At 43.4% G+C, this 25,820-nt stretch overlaps 1 protein-coding gene and 1 long non-coding RNA gene across 5 annotated transcripts; both read left to right on the forward strand.

The window, feature by feature from the left end:
* Positions 1 to 4,174: 4,174 nt before the first annotated feature.
* On the forward strand, positions 4,175 to 22,176 carry LOC106594566 (nucleoporin SEH1). 4 transcript variants are annotated; one of them, XM_045713559.1, is made up of 9 exons: positions 4,175 to 4,406; positions 4,757 to 4,807; positions 5,023 to 5,169; positions 5,358 to 5,569; positions 6,722 to 6,820; positions 8,943 to 9,083; positions 9,429 to 9,583; positions 17,834 to 17,987; positions 21,476 to 21,918. In XM_045713559.1, exons 1-9 carry the CDS (start codon positions 4,296 to 4,298, stop codon positions 21,546 to 21,548), a joined length of 1,143 nt encoding a protein of 380 aa, XP_045569515.1. In that variant the 5' UTR covers positions 4,175 to 4,295; the 3' UTR covers positions 21,549 to 21,918. The 4 variants fall into 4 exon arrangements, with proteins under 4 accessions (XP_045569515.1, XP_045569514.1, XP_045569517.1 ...); XM_045713558.1 differs by lacking the exon at positions 21,476 to 21,918 and adding an exon at positions 19,666 to 19,921; XM_045713561.1 differs by lacking the exon at positions 21,476 to 21,918 and adding an exon at positions 19,612 to 19,657.
* Positions 13,895 to 17,242, forward strand: LOC123738904 (uncharacterized). Its single transcript, XR_006767576.1, has 2 exons — positions 13,895 to 13,929; positions 16,976 to 17,242. It is a non-coding gene; the product is annotated as an uncharacterized lncRNA (long non-coding RNA).
* Positions 22,177 to 25,820: the final 3,644 nt, after the last annotated feature.

Here is a 25,820-nt window from a genome sequence, read left to right on the forward strand (position 1 = left end):
AGTGGGGATGTTGATGTACTGGGTAAACAAGCACTAAGTAGTGGGGATGGATGTACTGGTTAAACAAGCACTAAGTAGTGGGGTGTGATGTACTGGATAAACAAGCACTAAGTAGTGGGGATGTTGATGTACTGGTTAAACAAGCACTAAGTAGTGGGGATGTTGATGTACTGGTTAAACAAGCACTAAGTAGTGGGGATGTTGATGTACTGGTTAAACAAGCACTAAGTAGTGGGGATGTTGATGTACTGGTTAAACAAGCACTAAGTAGTGGGGATGTTGATGTACTGGTTAAACAAGCACTAAGTAGTGGGGATGTTGATGTACTGGTTAAACAAGCACTTAGTAGTGGGGATGTGATGTACTGGTTAAACAAGCACTTAGTAGTGGGGATGTTGATGTACTGGTTAAACAAGCACTAAGTAGTGGGGATGTTGATGTACTGGTTAAACAAGCACTAAGTAGTGGGGATGTTGATGTACTGGTTAAACAAGCACTAAGTAGTGGGGATGTTGATAAACAAGCACTAAGTAGTGGGGATGTTGATGTACTGGTTAAACAAGCACTAAGTAGTGGGGATGTTGATGTACTGGGTCAACAAGCACTAAGTAGTGGGGATGTTGATGTACTGGTTAAACAAGCACTTAGTAGTGGGGATGTTGATGTACTGGTTAAACAAGCACTAAGTAGTGGGGATGTTGATGTACTGGTTAAACAAGCACTAAGTAGTGGGGATGTTGATGTACTGGTTAAACAAGCACTAAGTAGTGGGGATGTTGATGTACTGGTTAAACAAGCACTAAGTAGTGGGGATGTTGATGTACTGGTTAAACAAGCACTAAGTAGTGGGGATGTTGATGTACTGGTTAAACAAGCACTTAGTAGTGGGGATGTTGATGTACTGGGTCAACAAGCACTAAGTAGTGGGGATGTTGATGTACTGGTTAAACAAGCACTTAGTAGTGGGGATGTTGATGTACTGGTTAAACAAGCACTAAGTAGTGGGGATGTTGATGTACTGGTTAAACAAGCACTAAGTAGTGGGGATGTTGATAAACAAGCACTAAGTAGTGGGGATGTTGATGTACTGGTTAAACAAGCACTAAGTAGTGGGGATGTTGATAAACAAGCACTAAGTAGTGGGGATGTTGATGTACTGGTTAAACAAGCACTAAGTAGTGGGGATGTTGATGTACTGGGTCAACAAGCACTAAGTAGTGGGGATGTTGATGTACTGGTTAAACAAGCACTAAGTAGTGGGGATGTTGATAAACAAGCACTAAGTAGTGGGGATGATGATGTACTGGTTAAACAAGCACTAAGTAGTGGGGATGTTGATGTACTGGTTAAACAAGCACTAAGTAGTGGGGATGTTGATAAACAAGCACTAAGTAGTGGGGATGTTGATGTACTGGTTAAACAAGCACTAAGTAGTGGGGATGTTGATGTACTGGGTCAACAAGCACTTAGTAGTGGGGATGTTGATGTACTGATTAAACAAGCACTAAGTAGTGGGGATGTTGATGTACTGGTTAAACAAGCACTAAGTAGTGGGGATGATGATAAACAAGCACTAAGTAGTGGGGATGTTGATGTACTGGGTAAACAAGCACTTAGTAGTGGGGGATGTTGATGTACTGGTTAAACAAGCACTAAGTAGTGGGGATGTTGATGTACTGGGTCAACAAGCACTTAGTAGTGGGGATGATGATAAACAAGCACTAACTAGTGGGGATGTTGATGTACTGGGTAAACAAGCACTAAGTAGTGGGGATGATGATAAACAAGCACTAAGTAGTGGGGATGTTGATGTACTGGTTAAACAAGCACTAAGTAGTGGGGATGTTGATGTACTGGTTAAACAAGCACTAAGTAGTGGGGATGATGATAAACAAGCACTAAGTAGTGGGGATGATGATAAACAAGCACTAAGTAGTGGGGGATGTTGATAAACAAGCACTAAGTAGTGGGGATGTTGATGTACTGGTTAAACAAGCACTAAGTAGTGGGGATGTTGATGTACTGGTTAAACAAGCACTAAGTAGTGGGGATGTTGATGTACTGGGTAAACAAGCACTTAGTAGTGGGGATGTTGATGTACTGGTTAAACAAGCACTAAGTAGCGGGGATGTTGATGTACTGGTTAAACAAGCACTAAGTAGTGGGGATGTTGATGTACTGGTTAAACAAGCACTAAGTAGTGGGGATGTTGATGTACTGGTTAAACAAGCACTAAGTAGTGGGGATGTTGATGTACTGGTTAAACAAGCACTAAGTAGTGGGGATGTACTGGTTAAACAAGCACTAAGTAGTGGGGATGTTGATGTACTGGATAAACAAGCACTAAGTAGTGGGGATGTACTGGTTAAACAAGCACTAAGTAGTGGGGATGTTGATGTACTGGTTAAACAAGCACTAAGTAGTGGGGATGTACTGGTTAAACCAGCACTAAGTAGTGGGGATGTTGATGTACTGGATAAACAAGCACTTAGTAGTGGGGGATGTTGATGTACTGGTTAAACAAGCACTAAGTAGTGGGGATGTTGATGTACTGGTTAAACAAGCACTAAGTAGTGGGGATGTACTGGTTAAACAAGCACTAAGTAGTGGGGATGTTGATGTACTGGTTAAACAAGCACTAAGTAGTGGGGATGTTGATGTACTGGATAAACAAGCACTAAGTAGTGGGGATGTTGATGTACTGGTTAAACAAGCACTAAGTAGTGGGGATGTTGATGTACTGGATAAACAAGCACTAAGTAGTGGGGATGTACTGGTTAAACAAGCACTAAGTAGTGGGGATGTTGATGTACTGGTTAAACAAGCACTAAGTAGTGGGGATGTTGATGTACTGGCTAAACAAGCACTAAGTAGTGGGGATGTGATGTACTGGGGCAATAAATTGCAATGTCCGTACTGTGAGACGCCTAAGACAGCGCTACAGGGAGACAGGACGGACGGCTGATCATCCTCGTAGTGGCAGACCACGTGTAACAACACCTGCACAGGATCGATACATCCGAACATCACACCTGCGGGACAGGTACAGGATGGCAACAACAACTGCCCGAGTTACACCAGGAACACACAATCCCTCCATCAGTGCTCAGACTGTCCGCAATAGGCTGAGAGAGGCTGGACTGAGGGCTTGTAGGCCTGTTGTAAGGCAGTTCCTCACCAGACATTACCGGCAATAACGTCGCCTATGGGCACAAACCCACCGTCGCTGGACCAGACAGGACTGGCAAAAAGTGCTCTTCACTGACGAGTCGCGGTTTTGTCTCACCAGAGGTGATGGTCGGATTCGCGTTTATCGTCAAAGGAATGAGCGTTACACCGAGGCCTGTACTCTGGAGCGGGATTGATTTGGAGGTGGAGGGTCCGTCATGGTCTGGGGTGGTGTGTCACAGCATCATCGGACTGAGCTTGTTGTCATTGCAGGCAATCTCAACGCTGTGCGTTACAGGGAAGACATCCTCCTCCCTCATGTGGTACCCTTCCTGCAGGCTCATCCTGACATGCCCCTCCAGCATGACAATGCCACCAGCCATACTGATCGTTCTGTGCGTGATTTCCTGCAAGACCGGAATATCAGTGTTCTGCCATGGCCAGCGAAGAGCCCGGATCTCAATCCCAACATGTCTGGGACCTGTTGGATCGGAGGGTGAGGGCTAGGGCCATTCCCCCCCAGAAATGTCCGGGAACTTGCAGGTGCCTTGGTGGAAGAGTGGGGTAACATCTCACAGCAAGAACTCGCAAATCTGGTGCAGTCCATGAGGAGGAGATGCACTGCAGTTCTTAATGCAGCTGGTGGCCACACCAGATACTGACTGTTACTTTTGATTTTGACCCCCCCCCCCCCCCTTTGTTCAGGGACACATTATTCAATTTCTGTTAGTCACATGTCTGTGGAACTTGTTCAGTTTATGTCTCAGTTGTTGAATCTTGTTATATTCATACAAATATTTACACATGTTCAGTTTGCTTAAAATAAACTTCTTATTTTTTTGTTGATGTGTTTTAGTTGTATTGATGATTAGGTTTTTTATGGTTTTAAATTAGTACTAAAGACTGGCACCCATAACCAGCGAAATATATTTAAGATTGTACATTAATTTAGCGTAGCTACACTCTCTTTGATTGAATCGAGCAAATATAAATGTTTTTTACGCCTCTTTGTGGTCACCATGTGAAGCTGCTGGCGCCGAGACTGGGAGCCGCGGCCACATGACAGCAGCATCCGTTCTGGAGAAGGGGAGGCTCGGTGGAGGAACCAATTTACCTACTAAATTAATATGTTTGTGGCTCGTAGCATTGCAGCAGATCACAAAGATCTAATCCACGATGTTTCCTACGATTTTCACGGCCGGAGAATGGCAACTTGTTCAAGTGACCAAAGTGTCAAGGTAAAAAAAAAAAAAAAAAAACTAGTGAGCTAAGCTAGCTAGCTAGCTAGTAGCAGGTTAGCTTGCTAGCTAACGCTTTACCTTATTGATTTTGAACTAAACAGCTAATTCAGCAAACAAATGAACTGCAGCTATAGCTAGTTTACTTGATTACTATTACCCACTTTTAGAGAAGTAATTCACTGACAATATTTGCCGTTTTAAAACAGTTAAGCTAGCTAACGTTAACTAAGCTAGCCAGCTAAGCCATGCAGCTAGCTTGCTATGCTAGCTAGGATGTCAACAAAACGCCCAGACTTGTAACCACAGCTTGTTTTAGTGAACTATTGTCAATGTTCCGCATCCTTCAGGTTTGGGACAAGACTGAAAGTGGGGAGTGGCACTGCACTGCCAGCTGGAAGGCAAGTCTGTTTTATTTCTTACATGCCAAGATTTAAAAGTGTGTTTAAAAAAAAAAAAAAAAGTATTTGCTTTGAATTGTAGCTAGCTACAAGACCTAGCTGTAGCTAGCTCTTCTCCCTTTTTTTGAAAGGTCATTTTTTTTTTTTTTTTTTGCTTATTCAATTGTGAAATGGTCTGTAGAATGAAGGTTTTGTTATTTGACTCGTCTTTGCAGACACACAGCGGGTCAGTATGGAGGGTGACATGGGCCCACCCTGAGTTTGGACAGGTACTGGCCTCTTGCTCCTTTGACCGAACAGCCGCTGTGTGGGAGGAGATAGTTGGGGAGTCTAACGACAAACAGAGAGGGCAAAGCCACTGGGTAAGACTCCTGGACATTCAGCTACGAGCCTCGTCCCGCATATATTTGTATCGTCCTTAACGATCTTGTACCAGGCTATAATCCAGCCGCTTCTGTCAGGTGATTCTTTACCCAAGTTATCGGGTCAAAGAGACATGTGTCCTTAGGTGTGCCAGTATCCGGAAACGAATTTGTCATTCTGTTTTTAGATAAAGAGGACGACTCTGGTGGACAGCAGGACGTCGGTGACGGACGTGAAGTTTGCTCCTAAACACATGGGTCTGATGCTGACAACGTGCTCGGCGGACGGGGTTGTGAGGATCTACGAGGCTCCGGACGTGATGAACCTCAGCCAGTGGTCCCTGCAGCACGAGATCTCCTGTAAACTCAGCTGCTCCTGTATCTCCTGGAATCCTTCCAGGTCAGCTCCCTCTGAGTCCGTAGATGTAGGCCCAATTCACTCCAGGTGAACCTCAGCCAGTGGTCCCTGCAGCACGAGATCTCCTGTAAACTCAATGTCCAATGAACTGAAATGTGACTTCTGCTTTGATGAACCAATGGCATTTTACATTTTAGTCATTTTAGCAGACGCTCTTATCCAGAGCGACTTACAGTACTGAATGCATACATATCATCCTTTTTTTTTCTTCTCCGTACTGGTCCCCCGTGGGAATCGAACCCACAACCCTGGCGTAAGCAAACACCATGCTCTACCAACTGAGCCACAGGTGAAACCAGTCAGTGATTTTAAGAGTAATATCATTTTATTTGTCAATTGTACACAACGTCCAATGAACTGAAATGTGACTTCTGCTTTGATGAACCAATGGCATTTACGTTTTACATTTTAGTCATTTAGCAGACGCTCTTATCCAGAGCGACTTAAAGTAGTGAATGCATACATTTCATACATTGCATTTCATGCATATTTTTTTTTAATATATTTTTTTTTAATGTGGGGGTACTGGCCCCCCGTGGGAATCGAACCCACAACCCTGGCGTTGCAAACACCATGCTCTACCAACTGAGCCACAGGGAAGGCAATGGCAGTGTTGCTGATTGTACACGGCACAAGCTGTAACACCCCTGTGTCACGTTCTCTATAGCATTGGGTATTCAACTCTTACCTGACCAGGTCCGGAGCCTGCTGCTTATCTGTTCTACCCGATAAGGAATTGCACGTACCTGGTGTCCCCGGTCTAAATTAGAGGGGGAAAAATGCAGTGACACTGGCTTCGAGGTTCCAGAGTTGAGCTTGAGGGCTGTAGAGTTTCTCGAGATGTTACTCGAGTTGTTCCACTGCTGTGAAAATGCATTTGGAGCTCTCCTTCAGCTGCCTAGTTTAATAACTGTATCCTTCAGCTGTAGATACTAAAGGACTATTGTATTGTTACCTAGTTTAATAACTGTCGATCAGCAGCTGTAGATACTAAAGGACTATTGTATTGATGCCTATTAGCATGTTACCTAGTTTAATAACTCTCTCCTTCAGCTGTAGATACTAAAGGACTATTGTATTGATGCCTATTAGCATGTTGCCTAGTTTAATAACTGTCTATCATTGTCTCCTTAGCTCTCGCGCCCACCCTCCCATGATAGCAGTGGGAAGTGATGACAGCAACGTGATGTACGGTGGGAAGGTTCAGATCTACGAGTACAATGAAAACACTAGGTCAGTCCTATTAACTGGCTATTACATTATTAGTACAATGAAAACACTAGGTCAGTCCTATTACCTGGCTATTACATTATTAGTACAATGAAAACACTAGGTCGGTCCTATTACCTGGCTATTACATTATTAGTACAATGAAAACACTAGGTCAGTCCTATTACATTATTAATACAATGAAAACACTAGGTCGGTCCTATTACATTATTAGTACAATGAAAACACTAGGTCAGTCCTATTACCTGGCTATTACATTATTAGTACAATGAAAACACTAGGTCAGTCCTATTACATTATTAGTACAATGAAAACACTAGGTCAGTCCTATTACCTGGCTATTACATTATTAGTACAATGAAAACACTAGGTCAGTCCTATTACCTGGCTATTACATTATTAGTACAATGAAAACACTAGGTCAGTCCTATTACATTATTAGTACAATGAAAACACTAGGTCAGTCCTATTACCTGGCTATTACATTATTAGTACAATGAAAACACTAGGTCAGTCCTATTACCTGGCTATTACATTATTAGTACAATGAAAACACTAGGTCAGTCCTATTACCTGGCTATTACATTATTAGTACAATGAAAACACTAGGTCAGTCCTATTACCTGGCTATTACATTATTAGTACAATGAAAACACTAGGTCAGTCCTATTACCTGGCTATTACATTATTAGCACAATGAAAACACTAGGTCAGTCCTATTACCTGGCTATTACATTATTAGTACAATGAAAACACTAGGTCGGTCCTATTACATTATTAGTACAATGAAAACACTAGGTCAGTCCTATTACATTATTAGTACAATGAAAACACTAGGTCGGTCCTATTACCTGGCTATTACATTATTAGTACAATGAAAACACTAGGTCAGTCCTATTACATTATTAGTACAATGAAAACACTAGGTCAGTCCTATTACCTGGCTATTACATTATTAGTACAATGAAAACACTAGGTCAGTCCTATTACCTGGCTATTACATTATTAGTACAATGAAAACACTAGGTCGGTCCTATTACATTATTAGTACAATGAAAACACTAGGTCGGTCCTATTACATTATTAGTACAATGAAAACACTAGGTCAGTCCTATTACCTGGCTATTACATTATTAGTACAATGAAAACACTAGGTCGGTCCTATTACCTGGCTATTACATTATTAGTACAATGAAAACACTAGGTCGGTCCTATTACCTGGCTATTACATTATTAGTACAATGAAAACACTAGGTCAGTCCTATTACATTATTAGTACAATGAAAACACTAGGTCAGTCCTATTACATTATTAGTACAATGAAAACACTAGGTCAGTCCTATTACCTGGCTATTACATTATTAGTACAATGAAAACACTAGGTCGGTCCTATTACATTATTAGTACAATGAAAACACTAGGTCAGTCCTATTACATTATTAGTACAATGAAAACACTAGGTCGGTCCTATTACATTATTAGTACAATGAACACACTAGGTCGGTCCTATTACCTGGCTATTACATTATCAGTACAATGAAAACACCAGGTCGGTCCTATTACATTGTCAGTACAATGAAAACACTAGGTCGGTCCTATTACATTATTAGTACAATGAACACACTAGGTCAGTCCTATTACCTGGCTATTACATTATCAGTACAATGAAAACACCAGGTCGGTCCTATTACATTGTCAGTACAATGAAAACACTAGGTCGGTCCTATTACCTGGCTATTACATTATTAGTACAATGAAAACACTAGGTCAGTCCTATTACCTGGCTATTACATTATTAGTACAATGAAAACACTAGGTCAGTCCTATTACATTATTAGTACAATGAAAACACTAGGTCAGTCCTATTACCTGGCTATTACATTATTAGTACAATGAAAACACTAGGTCAGTCCTATTACATTATACAGGTGTAGCAGATGGGTACATGAACCCCCAGGTCCCCCTGGGAGAAATAAAGCTCTTCTATTGTATTACGTCGTAGTTGATGTACGCTCCAGTATTATTAAATTCTAGACATTTAGTTCACTTTACCAACATCGCACCGTCACGTTGTTAGAGATTCCTCTACTTTTTAAGAGGGAAATTCTCTCTCGTCTTCGATCAGGAAATATGCGAAAGCAGAGACATTGATGACCGTGACTGATGCGGTGCACGACATAGCCTTCTCCCCGAACCTGGGGCGGTCCTTCCACGTGCTCGCCATAGCAACCAAGGACGTTCGCATCTTTAAGTTGGTTCCTTTACGGTGAGTGTATAAATGTTGATTTAATTTATTTAATTAATTTTTTTACACTTTTTACTGTTTTCTGACTTATAGGAGTACATATTGAGTTTTCTAATAGATATTAGCTGTATATAACTCAATATGTACTCCTATAAGTCAGAAAACATTAGTAAAAAGTGTAAACAGGTCAGTATATGGGCTGTGATCTATTACTTAGACAATGCAGCAAGTTTAAATATATATATATATATATAGTTAAACTTGCTGTATTGTCTAAGTAATAGATCACAGCCCATTCTGAGCTTGTACAGTCTCCATATATTACACTGACCTGTTCTGCATATCTCTCTCTCTCTCGTCTGACAGCAAGGAGAGCAGCTCAACAGGCCCCACTAAATTTGAGGTTCAGATCGTGGCCCAGTTTGACAACCACAACTCCCAGGTGTGGAGAGTCTCCTGGAACATCACCAGCACTTTGCTGGCCTCCTCAGGAGACGACGGCTGTGTTCGACTCTGGAAAGGTGATGGGTTAGGGTATATATAGTATAGTATAGTATAGACTGAACAGGCTGTGTCCCACTATGGAAAGGTGATATATCTAGTATAGACTGAACAGGCTCTGGGAAGGTGATATATCTAGTATAGACTGAACAGGCTGTGGGAAGGTGATATATCTAGTATAGACTGAACAGGCTGTATCCCACTCTGGGAAGGTGATATATCTAGTATAGACTGAACAGGCTCTGGGAAGGTGATATATCTAGTATAGACTGAACAGGCTGTGGGAAGGTGATATATCTAGTATAGACTGAACAGGCTGTATCCCACTCTGGGAAGGTGATATATCTAGTATAGACTGAACAGGCTGTGGGAAGGTGATATATCTAGTATAGACTGAACAGGCTGTGGGAAGGTGATATATCTAGTATAGACTGAACAGGCTCTGGGAAGGTGATATATCTAGTATAGACTGAACAGGCTGTATCCCACTATGGGAAGGTGATATATCTAGTATAGACTGAACAGGCTGTGTCCCACTCTGGGAAGGTGATATATCTAGTATAGACTGAACAGGCTGTATCCCACTCTGGGAAGGTGATATATCTAGTATAGACTGAACAGGCTCTGGGAAGGTGATATATCTAGTATAGACTGAACAGGCTGTGGGAAGGTGATATATCTAGTATAGACTGAACAGGCTGTATCCCACTATGGGAAGGTGATATATCTAGTATAGACTGAACAGGCTGTGGGAAGGTGATATATCTAGTATAGACTGAACAGGCTGTATCCCACTCTGGGAAGGTGATATATCTAGTATAGACTGAACAGGCTCTGGGAAGGTGATATATCTAGTATAGACTGAACAGGCTCTGGGAAGGTGATATATCTAGTGTAGACTGAACAGGCTCTGGGAAGGTGATATATCTAGTATAGACTGAACAGGCTGTGGGAAGGTGATATATCTAGTATAGACTGAACAGGCTGTGTCCCACTCTGGGAAGGTGATATATCTAGTATAGACTGAACAGGCTGTGGGAAGGTGATATATCTAGTATAGACTGAACAGGCTGTGGGAAGGTGATATATCTAGTATAGACTGGACAGGCTGTATCCCACTCTGGGAAGGTGATATATCTAGTATAGACTGAACAGGCTGTGTCCCACTCTGGGAAGGTGATATATCTAGTATAGACTGAACAGGCTGTATCCCACTATGGGAAGGTGATATATCTAGTATAGACTGAACAGGCTGTATCCCACTCTGGGAAGGTGATATATCTAGTATAGACTGAACAGGCTGTGGGAAGGTGATATATCTAGTATAGACTGAACAGGCTCTGGGAAGGTGATATATCTAGTATAGACTGAACAGGCTGTATCCCACTCTGGGAAGGTGATATATCTAGTATAGACTGAACAGGCTGTATCCCACTCTGGGAAGGTGATATATCTAGTATAGACTGAACAGGCTCTGGGAAGGTGATATATCTAGTATAGACTGAACAGGCTGTGGGAAGGTGATATATCTAGTATAGACTGAACAGGCTCTGGGAAGGTGATATATCTAGTATAGACTGAACAGGCTCTGGGAAGGTGATATATCTAGTATAGACTGAACAGGCTGTGGGAAGGTGATATATCTAGTATAGACTGAACAGGCTGTATCCCACTCTGGGAAGGTGATATATCTAGTATAGACTGAACAGGCTGTGGGAAGGTGATATATCTAGTATAGACTGAACAGGCTGTGTCCCACTCTGGGAAGGTGATATATCTAGTATAGACTGAACAGGCTGTGGGAAGGTGATATATCTAGTATAGACTGAACAGGCTGTATCCCACTCTGGGAAGGTGATATATCTAGTATAGACTGAACAGGCTGTGGGAAGGTGATATATCTAGTATAGACTGAACAGGCTGTGTCCCACTATGGGAAGGTGATATATCTAGTATAGACTGAACAGGCTCTGGGAAGGTGATATATCTAGTATAGACTGAACAGGCTGTGGGAAGGTGATATATCTAGTATAGACTGAACAGGCTCTGGGAAGGTGATATATCTAGTATAGACTGAACAGGCTGTGTCCCACTATGGGAAGGTGATATATCTAGTATAGACTGAACAGGCTCTGGGAAGGTGATATATCTAGTATAGACTGAACAGGCTGTGGGAAGGTGATATATCTAGTATAGACTGAACAGGCTGTGGGAAGGTGATATATCTAGTATAGACTGAACAGGCTGTGGGAAGGTGATATATCTAGTATAGACTGAACAGGCTGTATCCCACTATGGGAAGGTGATATATCTAGTATAGACTGAACAGGCTATGGGAAGGTGATATATCTAGTATAGACTGAACAGGCTGTATCCCACTATGGGAAGGTGATATATCTAGTATAGACTGAACAGGCTCTGGGAAGGTGATATATCTAGTATAGACTGAACAGGCTGTGTCCCACTCTGGGAAGGTGATATATCTAGTATAGACTGAACAGGCTGTGGGAAGGTGATATATCTAGTATAGACTGAACAGGCTGTGGGAAGGTGATATATCTAGTATAGACTGAACAGGCTGTGGGAAGGTGATATATCTAGTATAGACTGAACAGGCTCTGGGAAGGTGATATATCTAGTATAGACTGAACAGGCTGTATCCCACTCTGGGAAGGTGATATATCTAGTATAGACTGAACAGGCTGTGTCCCACTATGGGAAGGTGATATATCTAGTATAGACTGAACAGGCTCTGGGAAGGTGATATATCTAGTATAGACTGAACAGGCTATGTCCCACTCTGGGAAGGTGATATATCTAGTATAGACTGAACAGGCTGTGGGAAGGTGATATATCTAGTATAGACTGAACAGGCTGTGTCCCACTCTGGGAAGGTGATATATCTAGTATAGACTGAACAGGCTCTGGGAAGGTGATATATCTAGTATAGACTGAACAGGCTGTGGGAAGGTGATATATCTAGTATAGACTGAACAGGCTGTATCCCACTCTGGGAAGGTGATATATCTAGTATAGACTGAACAGGCTGTATCCCACTATGGGAAGGTGATATATCTAGTATAGACTGAACAGGCTCTGGGAAGGTGATATATCTAGTATAGACTGAACAGGCTGTATCCCACTCTGGGAAGGTGATATATCTAGTATAGACTGAACAGGCTGTATCCCACTCTGGGAAGGTGATATATCTAGTATAGACTGAACAGGCTCTGGGAAGGTGATATATCTAGTATAGACTGAACAGGCTGTGGGAAGGTGATATATCTAGTATAGACTGAACAGGCTGTGGGAAGGTGATATATCTAGTATAGACTGAACAGGCTGTGTCCCACTCTGGGAAGGTGATATATCTAGTATAGACTGAACAGGCTGTGTCCCACTCTGGGAAGGTGATATATCTAGTATAGACTGAACAGGCTGTGGGAAGGTGATATATCTAGTATAGACTGAACAGGCTGTGTCCCACTCTGGGAAGGTGATATATCTAGTATAGACTGAACAGGCTCTGGGAAGGTGATATATCTAGTATAGACTGAACAGGCTGTGTCCCACTATGGGAAGGTGATATATCTAGTATAGACTGAACAGGCTGTGTCCCACTCTGGGAAGGTGATATATCTAGTATAGACTGAACAGGCTGTATCCCACTCTGGGAAGGTGATATATCTAGTATAGACTGAACAGGCTGTGTCCCACTATGGGAAGGTGATATATCTAGTATAGACTGAACAGGCTGTGTCCCACTCTGGGAAGGTGATATATCTAGTATAGACTGAACAGGCTGTATCCCACTCTGGGAAGGTGATATATCTAGTATAGACTGAACAGGCTGTGTCCCACTATGGGAAGGTGATATATCTAGTATAGACTGAACAGGCTCTGGGAAGGTGATATATCTAGTATAGACTGAACAGGCTGTGTCCCACTCTGGGAAGGTGATATATCTAGTATAGACTGAACAGGCTGTGGGAAGGTGATATATCTAGTATAGACTGAACAGGCTGTGTCCCACTCTGGGAAGGTGATATATCTAGTATAGACTGAACAGGCTCTGGGAAGGTGATATATCTAGTATAGACTGAACAGGCTGTGGGAAGGTGATATATCTAGTATAGACTGAACAGGCTCTGGGAAGGTGATATATCTAGTATAGACTGAACAGGCTCTGGGAAGGTGATATATCTAGTATAGACTGAACAGGCTGTATCCCACTCTGGGAAGGTGATATATCTAGTATAGACTGAACAGGCTGTATCCCACTCTGGGAAGGTGATATATCTAGTATAGACTGAACAGGCTCTGGGAAGGTGATATATCTAGTATAGACTGAACAGGCTGTGGGAAGGTGATATATCTAGTATAGACTGAACAGGCTGTGGGAAGGTGATATATCTAGTATAGACTGAACAGGCTGTGTCCCACTCTGGGAAGGTGATATATCTAGTATAGACTGAACAGGCTGTGTCCCACTCTGGGAAGGTGATATATCTAGTATAGACTGAACAGGCTGTGGGAAGGTGATATATCTAGTATAGACTGAACAGGCTGTGTCCCACTCTGGGAAGGTGATATATCTAGTATAGACTGAACAGGCTGTGTCCCACTCTGGGAAGGTGATATATCTAGTATAGACTGAACAGGCTCTGGGAAGGTGATATATCTAGTATAGACTGAACAGGCTGTGTCCCACTATGGGAAGGTGATATATCTAGTATAGACTGAACAGGCTGTGTCCCACTCTGGGAAGGTGATATATCTAGTATAGACTGAACAGGCTGTATCCCACTCTGGGAAGGTGATATATCTAGTATAGACTGAACAGGCTGTGTCCCACTATGGGAAGGTGATATATCTAGTGTAGACTGAACAGGCTGTATCCCACTCTGGGAAGGTGATATATCTAGTATAGACTGAACAGGCTCTGGGAAGGTGATATATCTAGTATAGACTGAACAGGCTCTGGGAAGGTGATATATCTAGTATAGACTGAACAGGCTCTGGGAAGGTGATATATCTAGTATAGACTGAACAGGCTGTGTCCCACTATGGGAAGGTGATATATCTAGTATAGACTGAACAGGCTGTGGGAAGGTGATATATCTAGTATAGACTGAACAGGCTGTGGGAAGGTGATATATCTAGTATAGACTGAACAGGCTGTGGGAAGGTGATATATCTAGTATAGACTGAACAGGCTCTGGGAAGGTGATATATCTAGTATAGACTGAACAGGCTGTGGGAAGGTGATATATCTAGTATAGACTGAACAGGCTGTGTCCCACTCTGGGAAGGTGATATATCTAGTATAGACTGAACAGGCTCTGGGAAGGTGATATATCTAGTATAGACTGAACAGGCTGTGGGAAGGTGATATATCTAGTATAGACTGAACAGGCTGTGGGAAGGTGATATATCTAGTATAGACTGAACAGGCTGTGTCCCACTCTGGGAAGGTGATATATCTAGTATAGACTGAACAGGCTCTGGGAAGGTGATATATCTAGTATAGACTGAACAGGCTGTGGGAAGGTGATATATCTAGTATAGACTGAACAGGCTCTGGGAAGGTGATATATCTAGTATAGACTGAACAGGCTGTGGGAAGGTGATATATCTAGTATAGACTGAACAGGCTCTGGGAAGGTGATATATCTAGTATAGACTGAACAGGCTGTATCCCACTCTGGGAAGGTGATATATCTAGTATAGACTGAACAGGCTGTGGGAAGGTGATATATCTAGTATAGACTGAACAGGCTGTGGGAAGGTGATATATCTAGTATAGACTGAACAGGCTGTGGGAAGGTGATATATCTAGTATAGACTGAACAGGCTGTATCCCACTCTGGGAAGGTGATATATCTAGTATAGACTGAACAGGCTGTGGGAAGGTGATATATCTAGTATAGACTGAACAGGCTGTGTCCCACTCTGGGAAGGTGATATATCTAGTATAGACTGAACAGGCTCTGGGAAGGTGATATATCTAGTATAGACTGAACAGGCTGTGGGAAGGTGATATATCTAGTATAGACTGAACAGGCTGTGTCCCACTCTGGGAAGGTGATATATCTAGTATAGACTGAACAGGCTGTGTCCCACTCTGGGAAGGTGATATATCTAGTATAGACTGAACAGGCTCTGGGAAGGTGATATATCTAGTATAGACTGAACAGGCTGTGGGAAGGTGATATATCTAGTATAGACTGAACAGGCTGTATCCCACTATGGGAAGGTGATATATCTAGTATAGACTGAACAGGCTCTGGGAAGGTGATATATCTAGTATAGACTGAACAGGCTGTGGGAAGGTGATATATCTAGTATAGACTGAACAGGCTGTGTCCCACTCTGGGAAGGTGATATATCTAGTATAGACTGAACAGGCTCTGGGAAGGTGATATATCTAGTATAGACTGAACAGGCTGTGTCCCACTATGGGAAGGTGATATATCTAGTATAGACTGAACAGGCTGTGGGAAGGTGATATATCTAGTATAGACTGAACAGGCTCTGGGAAGGTGATATATCTAGTATAGACTGAACAGGCTGTGGGAAGGTGATATATCTAGTATAGACTGAACAGGCTGTGTCCCACTCTGGGAAGGTGATATATCTAGTATAGACTGAACAGGCTGTGGGAAGGTGATATATCTAGTATAGACTGAACAGGCTGTGTCCCACTATGGGAAGGTGATATATCTAGTATAGACTGAACAGGCTGTGTCCCACTCTGGGAAGGTGATATATCTAGTATAGACTGAACAGGCTGTATCCCACTATGGGAAGGTGATATATCTAGTATAGACTGAACAGGCTGTGTCCCACTATGGGAAGGTGATATATCTAGTATAGACTGAACAGGCTGTGGGAAGGTGATATATCTAGTATAGACTGAACAGGCTGTATCCCACTCTGGGAAGGTGATATATCTAGTGTAGACTGAACAGGCTGTGTCCCACTCTGGGAAGGTGATATATCTAGTATAGACTGAACAGGCTATGGGAAGGTGATATATCTAGTATAGACTGAACAGGCTGTGGGAAGGTGATATATCTAGTATAGACTGAACAGGCTCTGGGAAGGTGATATATCTAGTATAGACTGAACAGGCTGTATCCCACTCTGGGAAGGTGATATATCTAGTATAGACTGAACAGGCTGTGTCCCACTCTGGGAAGGTGATATATCTAGTATAGACTGAACAGGCTCTGGGAAGGTGATATATCTAGTATAGACTGAACAGGCTGTGTCCCACTATGGGAAGGTGATATATCTAGTATAGACTGAACAGGCTGTGGGAAGGTGATATATCTAGTATAGACTGAACAGGCTGTGGGAAGGTGATATATCTAGTATAGACTGAACAGGCTGTGTCCCACTCTGGGAAGGTGATATATCTAGTATAGACTGAACAGGCTGTATCCCACTCTGGGACTATAGTGTAATAATTGTACTGTGAAATATTGTCCATAACCATATTGTATTTTTAGCTGTTTGAAGCTGGTGTACAAAAGTAAAAGACACAAAAATCAAATTCAAGACCGGGTAGCATAGAAAATAACAGATCTATAACTTATAATTCTATGTGTATTTGGTCAGGTCGCCGAAAAAGTTACATATTGCAGCTTAAAGCACTCAATGGATGACGTAGTGCACAAAAAAAAACAGAATGGATGACGTAGTGCACAAAAAAAAACAGAATGGATGACGTAGTGCACAAAAAAAAACAGAATGGATGACGTAGTGCACAAAAAAAACAGAATGGATGACGTAGTGCACAAAAAAAACAGAATGGATGACGTAGTGCACAAAAAAACAGAATGGATGACGTAGTGCACAAAAAAAAACAGAATGGATGACGTAGTGCACAAAAAAAAACAGAATGGATGACGTAGTGCACAATAAACAGAATGGATGACGTAGTGCACAAAAAAACAGAATGGATGACGTAGTGCACAGAACCAGGGACCTGTTTCAGCCTTTTCAAAACTTCAGGCTAAAATGTTACAAATGTTTGCGAGGGCATCTTTTAAACGACTGAACTAGTTGTATTATGTCATTCTACGCTGCAGCGGCGACCACTAGAGTTATCCAGGCAGCACCAACAGGTTCGGGACCAGGCTTTTAAAGTCTATCCGGTCATTTTTAAAGTCCGTGGTTTAGCTGAAATGAAAACAGAAGTGGCTGTGTAAAAATTCCCCCGCACATTTACACTGTCTCATTGGTTCCCATCTTCTGGTCCCCAGCCAACTATATGGACAACTGGAAGTGTACAGGCATCCTGAAGGGAGACGGAAGTCCGGTTAACGGGTCGTCAGGACAACCCGGTGCCATGAATAACATGGTGGGGTCGACTGTCCAGACCTCCCAGAATGCACTGAACGGCTCTGCCGCAGGAAGGTAGGAGGCCGCGCTCGCTGTCGGCCCGGGCCAGAGCTGGCGACTGACTGCTTTGCTCTCTCTGGGCCTGACTGACCCTGCAACGCTGACCCACCCCTCCCCCCTTCCCCTCCCTGGGTCAACTGATCACATCTGGCCCTGTGTGTTGCACTCATGCAAAGAGCTTGGCTTGTGGCCCAGACCCGGCAGGCCAGACCCGGCAGGCCAGACCCGGCAGGCCAGACCCCAGCAGGCCAGACCCCAGCACGTAGGCCTGTTGCTCCCTGTGGTAGACCTGTGTGCTCGTCATAAAAGGAGTGTTTGGGAGGAGGGTTTTTTTTTGCTACCGTTTTTTAATGTTAGTTCAACAGCAGACTGATGGTTTGGTTTGTACGATAATTGTTAGTGATTTTATTTGTTGACACAATTTTATGTTGATGGAACATTGAATGTTATTTTGAAGAATATAGTTTTTTTTTACATTTTAGATGAGTTTAAAATTACAGATGAATCTGTCGTCCTCACATAATGCCACAGAATATGTCATATTTTCAATACATTTACACACCAGGGCCAAACCTACAGGCTTACTAAATTGAATAATTTACTCTTTTGATTTCATCTTATAATAGCATGTATAGAATGTGTGGAGGACATATTGATAAATAATAAATTTCATCTTTTCAATACGTTTTTATTTATTTTTTATTTTACCAAAAAAGTTGCCAAAATCTTTGCATGGTGGAGGAATGTCTGGAATATAATCTGGTAATAATCCCTATTAACCTGCTGGTAATCTGCAATTAATCTGAATGAAATAATGACTGAAGGCTGGTATACATGCTACAGCTTTATTAACACACACGGTTAATATTACTGAGTTTATATTCAATATTCCACCTGGTACTGTACACCAATATTCAGTTACATTAAACTCTCCTAGTACTGTACACCAATATTCAGTTACATTATACTCTCCTGGTTCTGTACACCAAATATTCAGTTACATTATACTCTCCTGGTACTGTACACCAAATATTCAGTTACATTATACTCTCCTGGTACTGTACACCAAATATTCAGTTACATTAAACTCTCCTGGTTCTGTACACCAATATTCAGTTACATTATACTCTCCTGGTTCTGTACACCAATATTCAGTTACATTATACTCTCCTGGTACTGTACACCAATATTCAGTTACATTATACTCTCTCTCCTAGTACTGTACACCAATATTCAGTTACATTATACTCTCTCTCCTAGTACTGTACACCAATATTCAGTTACATTATACTCTCCTGGTTCTGTACACCAATATTCAGTTACATTATACTCTCTCTCCTAGTACTGTATATTGGTTCATAAGAAAAGCCAAATGATCCCTCCCTTGAGGTGACTATTCTGCGTTAATTAAAATCCCCTCCGTTCTGAAAAGCCTCTGCTAACCTGTTGCATTGTATGGCGTTATGTTTCTCTGGTTTTTAATGGCAAACGTTTTTTCTGTACTCTTGTCAATCTTGATAAAATGCATCGGAATTGTGATTTTGTTCATGACTGTGTGTATGTACAATTTCATTCAGAAAATCTAATTTTTTAAATTAAATAGTTTGCTTGCATATTATTATTGTCCCATTTCAATAAGGACTCATCCCTGTGTGGTCTATTGGACGTGAAGGATGCTGCTTGTTGCACACAGGAACGGCCAGAGGATCCCCTTTAGCCCTCGCCTGCGGAGTCCGACTGGCCCCAGAAGACACTCCACCAGCCTGCATGCTGTTAATCTAGAGCCCGTTTGACTGGCGAGCAGCCTGGTGACCCTGAACGGACCAGGAGGCCACTGCTTCAGAAATACTGGCTTTATTTTTTAGATCAAATTTAAATTGTATTAGTCTTCTGTCTGTTCTGCTGAATACAGCAGGTGTAGTAGACCTTCAGTTGAGAACAAGTCCTTTATTTAACCAGGTAGGTTAGTTGAGAACAAGTCCTTTATTTAACCAGGTAGGCTAGTTGAGAACAAGTCCTTTATTTAACCAGGTAGGCCAGTTGAGAACAAGTCCTTTATTTAACCAGGTAGGCTAGTTGAGAACAAGTCCTTTATTTAACCAGGTAGGCTAGTTGAGAACAAGTCCTTTATTTAACCAGGTAGGCTAGTTGAGAACAAGTCCTTTATTTAACCAGGTAGACTAGTTGAGAACAAGTTCTCATTTACAATTGCGACCTGGCCAAGATAAAGCAAAGCAGTTCGACAACATACAACAACACAGAGTTACACATGGAATAAAACAATTAACAAGTCAATGACACAATAGAAAAAAAGAAAGTCTATATACAGTGTGTGCAAATGGCATGAGGAGGTGAGGCAATAAATAGGCCATAGTAGCGAAGTAATTACAATTTAGCAGATTAACACTGGAGTGATAGATGAGCAGATGATGATGTGCAAGTAGAGATACCGGGGTGCAACGGAGCAGAAATAAAAACAATATGGGGATGAGGTAGTTGGATGGGCTGTTTACAGATGGACTATGTACAGCTGCAGCGATCGGTTAGCTGCTCAGATAGCTGATGTTTAAAGTTAGTGAGGGAAATGTAACGTGTCTGTTAGTTCTGCTGAATACAGTGTCTTCTGCACTTCCTCTTTCCCTTCCCGTTTCCTGTTCACGTCCCCCCCTCTTCCTGTTCTTTACAGCTGCCGTAGCCTGTTCACGTCCCCCCCCCTCTTCCTGTTCTTTACAGCTGCCGTAGCCTGTTCACGTCCCCCCCTCTTCCTGTTCTTTACAGCTGCCGTAGCCTGTTCACGTCCCCCCCCTCTTCCTGTTCTTTACAGCTGCCGTAGCCTGTTCACGTCCCCCCTCTTCCTGTTCTTTACAGCTGCCGTAGCCTGTTCACGTCCCCCCCTCTTCCTGTTCTTTACAGCTGCCGTAGCCTGTTCACGTCCCCCCCCTCTTCCTGTTCTTTACAGCTGCCGTAGCCTGTTCACGTCCCCCCCCTCTTCCTGTTCTTTACAGCTGCCGTAGCCTGTTCACGTCCCCCCCCTCTTCCTGTTCTTTACAGCTGCCGTAGCCTGTTCACGTCCCCCCCTCTTCCTGTTCTTTACAGCTGCCGTAGCCTGTTCACGTCCCCCCCTCTTCCTGTTCTTTACAGCTGCCGTAGCCTGTTCACGTCCCCCCCCCTCTTCCTGTTCTTTACAGCTGCCGTAGCCTGTTCACGTCCCCCCTCTTCCTGTTCTTTACAGCTGCCGTAGCCTGTTCACGTCCCCCCCTCTTCCTGTTCTTTACAGCTGCCGTAGCCTGTTCACGTCCCCCCCTCTTCCTGTTCTTTACAGCTGCCGTAGCCTGTTCACGTCCCCCCCCTCTTCCTGTTCTTTACAGCTGCCGTAGCCTGTTCACGTCCCACCCCTTTTTCCTATTTTAATTCACTTCTCATTTCTCTGTTTTTGTTTATTTCTTTGTATCCCATTGTTGTCTTGTTTCCTGTCTGTTTCCTGTTCCTGTCTGTGATTTCAGGTATTTCTTCCCCCCTCTGGATGCCCCCAGGGCAGGGTCCAGGTACGGCCACCTGCTGCCCCCCCTTCTCTGATAGAGCACTCTGATGCCCAGTCCAGCGCCCCCTGGTTCCCCCACAGCCAGCTGCCCCAGTCCCCCCTGGCCATCCATGGCCAGCCCCCCCAATCCCCTCTGTCCCTGCACAGACTGTACTCACACTCTAGAGCCCTCAACACCCTGCCTGAACACGACTGACCCTCTAGAGCCCTCAACACCCTGCCTGAACACCCTGCCTGAACACGGCTGATCCTCCAGAGCCCTCAACACCCTGCCTCAACGCCCTGCCTGAACACGGCTGATCCTCTAGAGCCCTCAACACCCTGCCTCAACGCCCTGCCTGAACATGGCTGACCCTCTAGAGCCCTCAACACCCTGCCTGAACACGGCTGACCCTCCAGAGCCCTCAACACCCTGCCTGAACACGGCTGATCCTCTAGAGCCCTCAACACCCTGCCTCAACACCCTGCCTGAACATGGCTGACTGGGGTGGTACTCTGCTTCTTAGTGACTAATCAAAATAAGACCATCCCCTCTCCCAGAACAGTTTGGTTGGTGCATAAAACCAGGTGAATCTTGATAAGCAAAAATGTAATGATTTCTTAGACATTTTGTTTACGATAGTGCCTCCATAATATAAACAGCCCTAGTGCTGACTGACAATTCTCCCCTGGCAGTCTGCTCCCCGGCAGTCTGCCCCCTGGCAGTCTGCCCCCGGCAGTCTACCCCCTGGCAGTCTGCCCCCTGGCAGTCTGCCCCCCTGGCAGTCTGCCCTCCCTGGCAGTCTGCCCCCTGGCAGTCTGCCCCCTGGCAGTCTGGCCCCCTGGCAGTCGTCTGCCCCCTGGCAGTCTACCCCCCCTGGCAGTCTGCCCAGATGATTCCCCAGATATATTTGATCTGTTTTTAATTCAGTTATTCCTGAGTGAGTTATTCCTGAGTGAGTTATTCCTGTGTGAGTTATTCCTGTGTGTGTTATTCCTGTGTGTGTGAGTTATTCCTGAGTGAGTTATTCCTGTGTGTGAGTTATTCCTGTGTGTGTTATTCCTGTGTGTGTTATTCCTGTGTGTGTGTGTGTTATTCTGTGTGTGTGTTATTCCTGTGTGAGTGTTTAATTTCAAGCCTGATGTTGTTGCATTAATCAAATGGGGGCTAGTCGATGCATATGAGATGGGTTTTAAAGAATAAACGCTCATTTAAATGTCTGTACTGACTACAGCATCACCACAGTAACATTAAAACCCAACGCTGTTATACAATGTAGCTGTGTATCCTATGCATGTGTGCACTCATTATGTACCATCCATAACTGACTACCGTGTGAATCAGCCTTTACGCTCACTATGTACCATCCATAACTGACTACCGTGTGAATCAGCCTTTACACTCACTACGTACCATCCATGACTACCATGTGAATCAGCCTTTACACTCACTATGTACCATCCATAACTGACTACCATGTGAATCAGCCTTTACACTCACTACGTGCGATCCATGACTGACTACCGTGTGAATCAGCCTTTACACTCACTATGTACCATCCATGACTGACTACCATGTGAATCAGCCTTTACACTCACTACGTACCATCCATGACTACCGTGTGAATCAGCCTTTACACTCACTACGTACCATCCATGACTACCATGTGAATCAGCCTTTACACTCACTACGTGCCATCCATGACTGACTACCGTGTGAATCAGCCTTTACACTCACTATGTACCATCCATGACTACCATGTGAATCAGCCTTTACACTCACTATGTACCATCCATAACTGACTACCATGTGAATCAGCCTTTACACTCACTATGTACCATCCATAACTGACTACCGTGTGAATCAGCCTTTACACTCACTATGTGCCATCCATAACTGACTACCATGTGAATCAGCCTTTACACTCACTATGTACCATCCATGACTACCATGTGAATCAGCCTTTACACTCACGATGTACCATCCATGACTGACTACCGTGTGAATCAGCCTTTACACTCACTATGTACCATCCATAACTGACTACCATGTGAATCAGCCTTTACACTCACTATGTACCATCCATGACTGACTACCGTGTGAATCAGCCTTTACACTCACTATGTACCATCCATGACTGACTACCATGTGAATCAGCCTTTACACTCACTATGTACCATCCATGACTGACTACCATGTGAATCAGCCTTTACACTCACTACGTGCCATCCATGACTACCATGTGAATCAGCCTTTACACTCACTACGTGCCATCCATGACTGACTACCATGTGAATCAGCCTTTACACTCACTATGTACCATCCATGACTGACTACCGTGTAAATCAGCCTTTACGCTCACTATGTACCATCCATGACTACCATGTGAATCAGCCTTTACACTCACTACGTGCCATCCATAACTGACTACCATGTGAATCAGCCTTTACACTCACTATGTACCATCCATGACTACCATGTGAATCAGCCTTTACACTCACTATGTGCCATCCATGACTGACTACCATGTGAATCAGCCTTTACACTCACTATGTGCCATCCATGACTGACTACCATGTGAATCAGCCTTTACACTCACTACGTGCCATCCATGACTGACTACCATGTGAATCAGCCTTTACACTCACTATGTACCATCCATGACTGACTACCATGTGAATCAGCCTTTACACTCACTACGTGCCATCCATGACTACCATGTGAATCAGCCTTTACACTCACTATGTACCATCCATGACTGACTACCATGTGAATCAGCCTTTACACTCACTACGTGCCATCCATGACTACCATGTGAATCAGCCTTTACACTCACTATGTACCATCCATGACTGACTACCATGTGAATCAGCCTTTACACTCACTACGTGCCATCCATGACTACCATGTGAATCAGCCTTTACACTCACTACGTGCCATCCATGACTGACTACCATGTGAATCAGCCTTTACACTCACTACGTGCCATCCATGACTACCATGTGAATCAGCCTTTACACTCACTATGTACCATCCATGACTACCATGTGAATCAGCCTTTACACTCACTATGTACCATCCATAACTGACTACCGTGTGAATCAGCCTTTACACTCACTATGTGCCATCCATGACTGACTACCATGTGAATCAGCCTTTACACTCACTATGTACCATCCATAACTGACTACCATGTGAATCAGCCTTTACACTCACTATGTGCCATCCATAACTGACTACCATGTGAATCAGCCTTTACACTCACTATGTACCATCCATGACTACCATGTGAATCAGCCTTTACACTCACGATGTACCATCCATGACTGACTACCGTGTGAATCAGCCTTTACACTCACTACGTACCATCCATGACTGACTACCATGTGAATCAGCCTTTACACTCACTATGTACCATCCATGACTGACTACCATGTGAATCAGCCTTTACACTCACTACGTGCCATCCATCACTACCATGTGAATCAGTCTTTACACTCACTATGTACCATCCATGACTGACTACCATGTGAATCAGCCTTTACACTCACTACGTGCCATCCATGACTACCATGTGAATCAGCCTTTACACTCACTATGTACCATCCATGACTGACTACCATGTGAATCAGCCTTTACACTCACTACGTGCCATCCATGACTACCATGTGAATCAGCCTTTACACTCACTATGTGCCATCCATGACTGACTACCATGTGAATCAGCCTTTACACTCACTACGTGCCATCCATGACTACCATGTGAATCAGCCTTTACACTCACTACGTGCCATCCATGACTGACTACCATGTGAATCAGCCTTTACACTCACTATGTACCATCCATGACTGACTACCATGTGAATCAGCCTTTACACTCACTATGTACCATCCATGACTGACTACCGTGTAAATCAGCCTTTACGCTCACTATGTACCATCCATGACTACCATGTGAATCAGCCTTTACACTCACTACGTGCCATCCATAACTGACTACCATGTGAATCAGCCTTTACACTCACTATGTACCATCCATGACTACCATGTGAATCAGCCTTTACACTCACTATGTGCCATCCATGACTGACTACCATGTGAATCAGCCTTTACACTCACTATGTGCCATCCATGACTGACTACCATGTGAATCAGCCTTTACACTCACTACGTGCCATCCATGACTGACTACCATGTGAATCAGCCTTTACACTCACTATGTACCATCCATGACTGACTACCATGTGAATCAGCCTTTACACTCACTACGTGCCATCCATGACTACCATGTGAATCAGTCTTTACACTCACTATGTACCATCCATGA

The sequence above is a fragment of the Salmo salar genome, unplaced genomic scaffold, assembly GCF_905237065.1.
Source record: "Salmo salar unplaced genomic scaffold, Ssal_v3.1, whole genome shotgun sequence".
Taxonomy (NCBI): Eukaryota; Metazoa; Chordata; class Actinopteri; order Salmoniformes; family Salmonidae; genus Salmo; species Salmo salar.